The 10,885-nt window shown below is 46.9% G+C and overlaps 1 protein-coding gene across 1 annotated transcript in view; it reads right to left on the bottom strand.

The window, feature by feature from the left end:
• Positions 1 to 2,907: 2,907 nt before the first annotated feature.
• The window catches only part of LOC137325651 (elastin-like), a 38,490-nt gene continuing 30,512 nt past the window's right edge, over positions 2,908 to 10,885 (bottom strand). Inside the window, exon 2 of the mRNA XM_067990916.1 lies at positions 2,908 to 3,002. Coding sequence (XP_067847017.1) covers positions 2,908 to 3,002 — 95 coding nt within the window. The remainder of the gene's footprint in view (positions 3,003 to 10,885) is intronic.

The following is a 10,885-nucleotide window of genomic DNA, read 5'->3' as shown; positions in this document are numbered from 1 at the left end:
AAACTCCATCTGCCACTTGGGTGTAACTTGACATTGGCGCGATGGGCATAACTTCAGGCCCAATTTTCGGGTGCAACTTCAAGAAGAAACTTTAAGCCACAATTTGGAGTTTTTCAAGGAGACCTGGATCCTCCTTAAATAGTGCTGTGAGGACTGTATCTTTATACTGCAGCAAACGTCAGTCTTTCATTCCTAGCTGGGTATGGAGCAGTGCACTTAAAAGTTATCGCACTGCCTAAGGGGGTGGTGGAGGCACATTCAATCATGGCTTTCAAAAAGGACTTGGTTAAGTACTTGAAGGGAAAAAATTTGCAGGACATACGGGGATAGGGCAGGGGAGTGGGACTAGCTGGATTGCTCTTGCAGAGAGCTGGCGCGGACTCGATGGGCTGAATGGCCTCCTTCCGTGCTGTAACCATTCTATGATGGTCCCCTGAAGACTGAGGTCATCAACCAAAGGCTGATTGAGCTCACACGCACAAAGCATTGTTTATTGAAAGCAAGATCGCAACTGTTCCTCCCCCCTCACCGACCCCATGCATAATCGCCAATAAACATGAGGCACCTGGAATTTTCACGGGCGTTTGTTAAGGGAAGGTCGTGTCTGACTAACTTGATTGAATTTTTTGAGGAGGTAACAAGGAAGGTCGATGAGGATAGTGCATTTGATGTAGTCTACATGGATTTTAGCAAGTCTTTTGACAAGGTCTCACATGGCAGACTGGTCAAAAACGTACATGCCCATGGGATCCAAGGGAAAGTGGCTAGTTGGATCCAAAATTGGCTCAGTGGCAGGAAGCAAAGGGTAATGGATCGACGGGTGTTTTTGTGAGTGCAAGGCTGTTTCCAGTGGGGTTCCGCAGGGCTCAGTACCAGGTCCCTTGCTTTTTGTGATATATATTGATGACTTGGACTTAAATGTAGGGGGCATGATTAAGAAGTTTGCAGACGATACAAAAATTGGCTGTGTGGTTGATAGTGAGGTGGAAAGCTGTAGACTGTAGGAAGATATCAATGGACTGGTCAGGTGGGCAGAAAAGTGGCAAATGGAATTCAATCCAGAGAAGTGTGACGTAATGCATTTGGGGAGGGCAAACAAGGCAAGGGAGTACACAATAAATGGAAGGATACTGAAAGGTGTAGAGGATGTGAGGGACCTTGGAGTGCATATCTACAGATCAGTGAAGGTAGCAGACCGGTAGATAAGGTGGTTAAGAAGGCATATGGAATACTTTCCTTTATTAGCCGAGGCATAGAATATAAGAGCAGGGAGGTTATGCTGGAACTGTATCAAACACTGGTTAGGCCACAGCTTGAGAACTGTGTACAGTTCTGGTGACCACATTACAGGAAGGATGTAATTGCACTAGAGAGGATACAGAGGAGATTTACGATGATGTTGCCAGGACTGGAGAATTTTAGCTATGAGGAAAGAGTAGATAGGCTGGGATTGTTCTCTTTGGAACAGAGTAGGCTGAGGGGTTATTTAATTGAGAGGCCGAGATAGAGTGGATAGGAAGGACCTATTTCCCCAGCAGAGGGGTGAATAACCAGGGGGCATAGAATTAAAGTGATTGGTAGAAGGATTAGAGGGGAGCTGAGGACATTTTTTATCACCCAGAGGGTGGTGGGGGTCTGGAACTCACTGTCTGAAAGAGTGGTAGAGGCAGAAACCCTCAACTCATTTAAAAAGTATCTGGATGTGTACCTAAGGTGCCGTGACCTACAAGGCTACTAACCAAGAGCTGGAAAGTGGGATTAGGCTGGGTGGCTCATTTTTGGCCGGTGCGGACACAATGGGCCTAATAGCCTCCTTCTGCACCGTAAATTTTCTATGATTCTTTCTACGATTAGACGGAACCCACAGGAATTCTCTCCCGAAGCCTGGAATTCCTCAGGTCATGACCCCGGCGGTCACACGGGGATCGTGACCAATGGTGCCCTCTAACGCTGACCCTGCTGGAGTTTGGAGGGGCGGGTCAGTGGGAGGACACCTCAATTAGCATGGGGCAAGTGGGCACAAGTGCCACTACGAGTACATCTCTGAGCAAGGGCGTCGATCTGATGGAAATTTAAGTCGTTAGGGATCTAGGTCACTTGTCTGGCCTGGATCCCACCGGTGGGGTGCACACGTGCTCTGGCAGGCCATTACGCCTCCACTCACTCGGTGTCCACACAAATGCCAGTTCCTGAATAAAGACCTTGGGGAGTCCAAACCTTCCCCGGCCAGCCCATCGTTTGCGGACAGAGGTTTCGCCCCTTACGAGTCAACGAGGAAAATACCAGAGACTCATCCATTTCCCGAGGGGTTTCTCCGAGTTTTCCACTGGAATTACAGCAGGAGACCTGTAGAACACCAATGGAATTCCAGGACAACGTTTTTAACTTTAATTTTACTTGTTTAAAAGATTATCAAGGGACTAGTGCTGAGCCCCATAAAAGTGGTGTACTTTTTCTTTCAGTCCCTTGCTTGTTTTCTTGAGTTTTAACGACGTTCAAAAATAAAAATTGTTTTTACTGATTTTTCTCTGAATTTGCGTAGATTTTGGGGGGGGGTCCAAATTTTTTTTTTCACTGATTTTCTCCTGGTTGTTTTTCTAACACTAAAAATAAAATCTGGAGAAAAAAAAACAGCTTGTTAAATTGGCAATAAAAATCCACTTTAAAGGTCCTTGGCTATCCTCCATTTCCAATTGACCGCATCTGAGATTAATTGAGGATGTCACAGCGGCTTTAAACACAGGGAACTGTGCGGCTGAGGTGAGACGGGCTCTACATAGAGCTCAGCGTGTGATAGATAAAATAATTCTCAGGAAAAAAATAGTAAAAACTGCAATAATGAACTTCAATAAGGAGGGGGCCGAGGGGGAGGAGCGGGGGGAAGAACTTGTGTTTATATAACTCCTTTCACAACCTCAGGATGTCCCAAAGCGCTTTACAGTCAATTAAGTACTTTTCTGAAGTGTAGTCGCTGTTGTAATGTGGCACAAACCATGGTAAAGCTGCAGCGAAAATAAATGAGAAAATATCAACTTTATTCATGTGTTATGGGTCAGAAGGTCACGAGTTCAAGCCCTGCTGCAGAGTTCAGCATCTAATCTAGGCTGACCTTTCAGAGCAGTACTGAGGGAGTGCTGCATTGTTGGAGGCACCGTCTGTCGGATGAAACGTTAACCTGTCTGCTTGTGCAGGTAGATGTAAAAGTAGAGAGTTCATCCAATGTCTTGGCCTCCATTACTCCCTCAACCAACACCACTAAGAATAGGTTATCCAGGCATTAATTCATTTGCTTTTTTTTGTAGGACTTTGCTGTGTGCAAATTGGCTACAATATTTGCCTACATTTTTTTTTATTCGTTCATGGGATGTGGGCGTCGCTGGCAAGGCCAGCATTTATTGCCCATCCCTAATTGCCCTTGAGAAGGTGGTGGTGAGCCGCCTTCTTGAGCCGCTGCAGTCCGTGTGGTGAAGGTTCTCCCACAGTGCTGTTAGGAAGGGAGTTCCAGGATTTTGACCCAGTGACGATGAAGGAACGGTGATATATTTCCAAGTCGGGATGGTGTGTGACTTGGAGGGGAATGTGCAGGTGGTGTTGTTCCCATGTGCCTGCTGCCCTTGTCCTTCTAGGTGGTAGAGGTCACGGGTTTGGGAGGTGCTGTCGAAGAAGCCTTGGCGAGTTGCTGCAGTGCATCCTGTGGATGGTACACACTGCAGCCACAGTGCGCCGGTGGTGAAGGGAGTGAATGTTTAGGGTGGTGGATGGGATGCCAATCAAGCGGGCTGCTTTGTCCTGGATGGTGTCGAGCTTCTTGAGTGTTGTTGAAGCAACGATAACTGTACTTCAAAAGTAATTCATTGCCAGGGAAGTCCTTTGGGACATCCTGAGGATGGAAGTTTCTTTAGAACCTGAGAGTGGATAATAGAAGAATCTTTGTTGTACTCAATCCTACTTCCACACTCAGTCCCAGAACGCCCTTCAAGGTAATAACCTATTCTTATGCTGCATAAATACTGTGATATATAATGGCGTGAATTATTTCAATCATTTGAAAAGCAGCAGTTAGACAGAATGAGCGGGAAACAAGCATTATGACAACAAAACCGCACGTTTATGAATGGCGTTTGTAAAACATTTCCAAAATTGTCAAGTGGCACTGAGGGGCCCCTGTTGCTGTTCATCTGCAGACATTAATGATGATGTTAGATATTCACCATACTGGTAAATCTGCTTCAAGAGCAGACTGCAGCAGGGAGAACGGTACCCTTGTGGGCTTTGTTTGATGTATGTTCTGTACACTGAGGGAAATAAACATTGTTGATCATAAAGAGAATGGGGGCTGGGGGCAGGGAGCGGATTGAGGCTCCGGTTGTAACTCGCTTACCAATCCGAGGACAGTAGCTGCAGAGAGCGGCAGGCAGAACCGGAGTTATACTGCGGGCAGCTTGTAGGAACATAGGAACAGGAGTAGGCCATTCAGCCCCTCGAACCTGTTCTGCCATTCAATGGCTGATCTGTATACTAACTCCATCCACCCGCCCTGGCTCCATATCCCTTCATACCTTTGGCCAGCAAAAATCTATCGATCTCAGATTTAAAATGATTAATTGAGCGAGCATCTACTGCTTTTTGTGGGAGAGAGTTCCACACTTCCACCACCCTTTGCGTGAAGAAGTGTTTCCTGACTTCGCTCCTGAATGGCCTGGCTCTGATTTTAAGGTTGTGTCCCCTTGTCCTCGACTCCCCCACCAGTGGAAAAAGTTTCTCTCTATCTACCCTATCAATTCCTTCCAAAATCCTAACCACAAATCTGCACTCCTGCCACCTTAAGACAGCATAATTACACTCATATACAGAGCTCCACTTCCAGCTGTTAAATTTTGAATGCGCCCACACTCTCAAAATATATTGGGGGTGATTTTAAACCCCAAGATCGGGTGGGTTGGGGGCAGGTGGGAGTTAAACATAGTTGTTTTTTGGGCCACGACCGCAATCCGGCTTTATTTCCGGGTTTAACGTTGGTGCATAAAAGTACAGGCTTCCCAACGGGAATACAAAGTCCGAAAAACTTTGCAGTTGCGACCCAAAAAAAAACAATTTTCAACTCCCGCCCGCCTCCCCAACCCACCCATTCTCGGGGTTTAAAATCGCCCCCATTTACCCCAATCTCTGCTCTGTTGTATAATCTGCGCAATGATAATTGTGTAAAGGGAATGTTGTAAGGGTGGGGAGCTGTTGACAGACTGATCGTTTGACCAGTCTGTTCAATCTCAGTGAGCAAAGATTGTGCTTAAGAGTTCCAAGTATTTAATACTTGTATTTGGTTTGCAATGGAAACTAAATGGGGAATGCGTCACTGTCTGATTTGGGCAGATTCCCTTTCAGGCTGAAGCATGTGGCAACCTTGAAAGCAGAGAATTTAGTTGAATGTGAAGATTTGATTAAATTCTTGTAATTTAAAGTTTTTCTTTATCTGTCCTGTGTTCTTCTGAAAGAAGGTAAATCCAAGTCTGTTTGTAGGATGGAGCGTCAATCTTTCAGTTGGTTTGGTTTGTGTCTAATCGGTCCACAGAACTTCAAAAAGTTGTGTGACAGTATTACCAAATGTGCTTATTCTTAAGTTTTCAGCAGATTACACTGGCTGACTAGTAGTGTGTGAGTGCAGCTCCAGTTCCCAAATGTACTGGTTGAAGTACTAATTTAATGACCAGGGATTAAACCTGAAATCTTCCTGGTTTAAATGTCTTCGAACAACACCATGCAGTGCATTTGCCAACGGTGTCTTTGGGGGACGATTCTTTTCTCCATGAGTGAACTCTTGAGCTTCGAACAGATACATTTGTGTCCAAGGCTGTGGATTGTTCATGCGATAAATGAGAAATGAAACTGCCCGTTAGCAAAAATAATTTCCTTTATCCAGATTCCAGGATCGCTTCCATCACCCCTACTCCCCAGACTCGACCTCCGTGTAAGAGGGCTGGCCGATTTCCTGCCCTCCCCACCAGCGTCTGCAGCTCGCCGGTGGCGTTTAAATGAGGTCCAAACCCAAATTTGGCTTGGGCATCGACCCGGCACAGTGCAGTGCGGTCGCTCCGCCGACTTTGCGCCCGTGTCGATTTTCTCCTCCAATGTCTCCTTCCTTGGCGCGCACCTTCATTTATTCCTCATGCTCTGTTAAAGAAAGAAGAAAGAAAGACTTGCATTTTTATCGTGCATTTCACGACCTTGGGACGTTCCAAAGCGCTTTATCGCCAATGAAGTACTTTTGAAGTGTAGTCACTGTTGTAATGTAGGAAACATGGCAGCCAGCAAGGCCCCACAAAACAGCAATGTGATAGTGACCAGATACTCTGTTTTCAGTGATGTTGATTGAGGGATAAAAATTGCCCAGGACACCGGGGAGAACTCACCTGCTCTTCTTCAAAATAGTGCCATGGGATCGTTTATGTCCGCCAGTGAGAGCAGATGGGACACCTTGGGGCATTTAAGCACCTTGGGATATTTTTTCTATTGTAAAGGCAATATATTAATGAAACTTGTTGTTGTTGTTGTACTTATCCCCACTCACACTTATCGTCTAAATTCAAGCATGGCCACTTACATCAAGTTACGTCAAAACCAAAGCACAGAAACAGGCCATTCGGCCCAATTGGTCTATGCTGGCGTTTATGCTCCACACGAGCCTCCTCCCTCCCTACTTCATCTCACCATATCAGTATATCCTTCTATTCCTTTCTCCCCCATGTGTTTATCTAGCTTCCCCTTAAATGTATCTGTACTATTCGCCTCAACTACTCCTTGTGGTAGCGAGTTCCACATTCTCACCACTCTTTGGATAAAGAAGCTTCTCCTGAATTCCCTATTGGATTTATTAGTGACTATTTTATATTTATGACCTCCAGTTTTGGACTCCCCCACAAGTGGAAACATTTTCTTTACATCTACCCTATCGAACCCTTTCATTAGAATCATAGAATCGTAGAATCATAGAAAGGTTACAGCACGGAAGGAGGCCATTTGGCCCATCAAGTCCATGCCGGCCCTATGCAAGAGCAATCCATCTAGTCCCATTCCCCCGCCCTTTCCACGTAACCATCCGAATTTTTTCCTATCAAGTACTTATCCAGTTCCCTTTTGAAGGCCATGATTGAATCTGCCTCCACCACTCCCTCAGGCCCTGCATTCCAGATCCTAACCACTCACTGTGTAAAAAAGTTTTTCCTCATATCACCTTTGGTTCTTTTGACAATCAACTTAAATCTATGTCCTCTGGTTCTTGACCCTTCCTCCAATGGGAACAGTTTCTCTCTATCTACTCTGTCTAGAACCTTCATGATTTTAAATACCTCTATCAAATTTCCTCGCAACCGTCTCTGTTCCAAGGAGAACAACCCCAGCTTCTCCAGTCTATCCACATAACTAAAGTCCCCCATCCCTGGAATCATTCTAGTAAATCTCTTCTGCACCCTTTCTAAAGCCTTCACATCTTTCCTGAAGTGCGGTGCCCAGAACTGGACACAATACTCCAGTTGTGGCCGAATCAGTGTTTTATAAAGATTCATCATGGCTTCCGTACTTTTGTACTCTATGCCTCTATTTATAAAGCCCAGGATTCCGTATGCTTTTTTAACCACTTTCTCAACCTGCCCTGCCACCTTCAATGATTTGTGCACATATACCCCCAGATCTCTCTGTTCCTGCACCCCTTTTAGAGTTGTGCCCTTTAGTTTATGTTGCCTCTCCTTGTTCTTCCTACCGAAATGTATCACTTCGCATTTTTCTGCATTAAATTTCATCTGCCACGTGTCCGCCCATGCCACCAGCCTGTCTATATCCTCTTGAAGTCTATCACTATCCTCCTCACTGTTTACTACCCTTCCAAGTTTTGTGTCATCTGCATATTTTGAAATTGTGCCCTGTACACCCAAGTCCATGTCATTAATATATATCAAAAAAAGCAGTGGTCCCAGCAACAAGCCCTGGGGAACACCACTGTGCACCTCCCTCCAGTCTGAAAAACAACCGTTCACCACTACTCTCTGTTTCCTGTCCCTTAGCCAATTCTGTATCCATGTTGCTACTGCCCCCTATAATACAAGGGCCGCAATCTTGATGATAAGCCTACCGTGCGACACTTTATCAAACACCTTTTGAAAGTCCATATACATCACATCAACTGCATTGCCCTCATCTACCCTCTCTGTTACCTCATCAAAAACTCTATCAGGTTAATCTTAAAGACCTCTATCGGGTCACCCCTCAGCCTTCTCTTTTCCAGAGAAAAGAGCCCCAGGCTGTTCAACCTTTCCTGATAAGGATATCATCTCAGTTCTGGTATTATCCTTGTGAATCATTCTTGCACCCTCTCCAATGCCTCTATCTCCTTTTCATAATATGGAGACCAGAACAGTGCATTTGGGTGAAGTAATGATGCACAGGGAAAAGTATAAACGAGTGCTTTCAGTAGAAAGTAATGCAAAAGGGGAAGCTTCTGTCGGAAATGGCTGGGAACATTTTTGTAGTTGGGTTTCATTTGTTTGTCTGAAACCACTTGTACTAAGCTAAGACTGTTGAAGGTGCTTCATAAACAGTCAATGCTATTCATTATGATAAAGTCACATAAGCCATAAGAGGAAACATACTGATTCCCAAAGAAGAAAAACTGTTAAGAGTGGCTCTCGGATTAAACTTATGCCATCGGTGGTCCCTGTTAATGACGGGAATAGTGAATAATAACCTGAAATAAAATGACTGCAGATGCATTTCAGCACTTCATACTTGCAATCGTTATTTTTTATTTATGCATTTTCTTTTTATTATTTCAGGAATGATTATAACAGCAGGTGTGATTGCAGTGCTCCCTGTACTCCTTAGAGGCACTGCCTTGGTCATCAGTTAGAGGCTCTCTAATGTATTTAAGTCGTGTTCCTGTGGCAGTAAATTTAGCATGGTAAAATTTACTAACAACTCCTGACATCAGCATGTTCAGACGGCATATTTTTTTATTACGGGTGAAATTTTACTGAAGTTTTCAGACAGGTCTTGCATTGCAGTAAAATTTACTGACCTACCAGTCAGCTTTTATGTTGAAGTTGTTAAATCTGCTTTAACCGTTGCCCAAGGTATATCTGTTACCCCAGGACATCAGCGTGGCTGGAGCTTTTTTTGCTTACGAGACATCGCCAGTTGCTGCCAGTGTGTATTAAATGAAAGGACTGTGGTAATTACATGCAGGCAGTCGTTGTATCACAAAAACATGCTGCATAAGGGACCCTCAGCTCACCGGCTCCGAGGGCGCAGGTAAATCGTGGCGGTCTTTATGTTTAATCGGGAGTGGCTGGCAGTGGTGAGATACCCCAACTCACCCCGTGTGCATTCAAGTTTATATTTCTCACAAGTTCTGGAATGCTTTTTGTTAATAAAAACAGAAGAATTTTTACTGTGGTCAAGCTCGTCCTTTTTTCAGAGATCAATCCCATCGGGGCTTGGGGAGGGGGAAGGGAGGGAGAGAGATCGGGGTTTGGGGAGGAGAGAGGGAGGGAGAGAGATCGGGGCTTGGGGAGGGGGGAGGGAGGGAGAGAGATCGGGGCTTGGGGAGGGAGGAGGGAGGGAGATCGGGGCTTGGGGAGGGGAGAGGGAGGGAGAGAGATCGGGGCTTGGGGAGGGGAGAGGGAGGGAGAGAGATCGGGGCTTGGGGAGGGGGGAGGGAGGGAGAGAGATCGGGGCTTGGGGAGGGGAGAGGGAGGGAGATCGGGGCTTGGAGAGGGGAGGGAGAGAGATCGGGGCTTGGGGAGGGGAGAGGGAGGGAGAGAGATCGGGGCTTGGGGAGGGGAAGGGAGGGAGAGAGATCGGGGCTTGGGGAGGGGGGAGGGAGGGAGAGAGATCGGGGCTTGGGGAGGGGGGAGGGAGGGAGAGAGATCGTGGCTTGGGGAGGGGGGAGGGAGGGAGATCGGGGCTTGGAGAGGGGAGAGGGAGGGAGAGAGATCGGGGCTTGGGGAGGGGAGAGGGAGGGAGAGAGATCGGGGCTTGGGGAGGGAGGAGGGAGGGAGAGAGATCGGGGCTTGGGGAGGGGGGACGGAGGCCATCATGGGACGGGGGAGCAGGAGGGAGTGAGAGAGAGATTGGGGAGGGGGAAGGGAGGGAGCAGGAGGGAGGGAGCAGGGAGGAGGGAACGAGAGATCGGGGAGGGGGAAGGGAGGGCAGGAGGGAGGGAGCGGGGAGGAGGAAGAGAGAGATCGGGGCTTGAGGAGGAGGGAGGGAGCGGGAAGGAGAGAAAGAGAGATCGGGGCCTAATTGGGGGGAGGTCGTTGATCGCGACAGGGGTGAGAGAGAGGCCACAATCGGAAGAGGGGAGACCGAAGGCTTCCTTGGAGGGCCGGGGGGAGCACTCCTAGCCCACAAAGAGTGCTCTAAAAAGCATTCACCATCTTGAGCTGGCAGCTCCAGCCTCCATTTTACAGCCGGGTTTCCCAAGCTCTGGGAAATCCAGCCGGCAACTGTTAAATTTAAATCAGGCTCCCAATTGCAGAGTGGGAGCCTGATTTAAATATGTTAATGAAGTGTCCCGCTTCTCCAAGGTGGGACACACGCACAGCACGCTACCCGCCAAAATGGCGGCAGGCGCATACACGGCGGGTTTGGGAAGCGCTCTCTGATTTTTAATTTCTAACCCACCCCCTGACCCTCTCCCACCCGTCGTGGGGGGGGGTTAATATCGAGGCCCATGACTTTTCAACCTTGACTGAGAATGCACCATGAGGAATTTCACTTCCAGGGTTTTATAGAGAGTTCATTTCTTGGGCATGAATAAAAGCCATTCTGTATTTCTTTTCAACAGCACATTCAAGTTTTAAAAATACCTTTATTCAAAATATCCCACTGCAGGTCA

This window comes from Heptranchias perlo, chromosome 9 (assembly GCF_035084215.1).
Source record: "Heptranchias perlo isolate sHepPer1 chromosome 9, sHepPer1.hap1, whole genome shotgun sequence".
NCBI classification, from domain to species: Eukaryota; Metazoa; Chordata; class Chondrichthyes; order Hexanchiformes; family Hexanchidae; genus Heptranchias; species Heptranchias perlo.
This window is presented reverse-complemented; position numbering and strand designations above follow the sequence as displayed.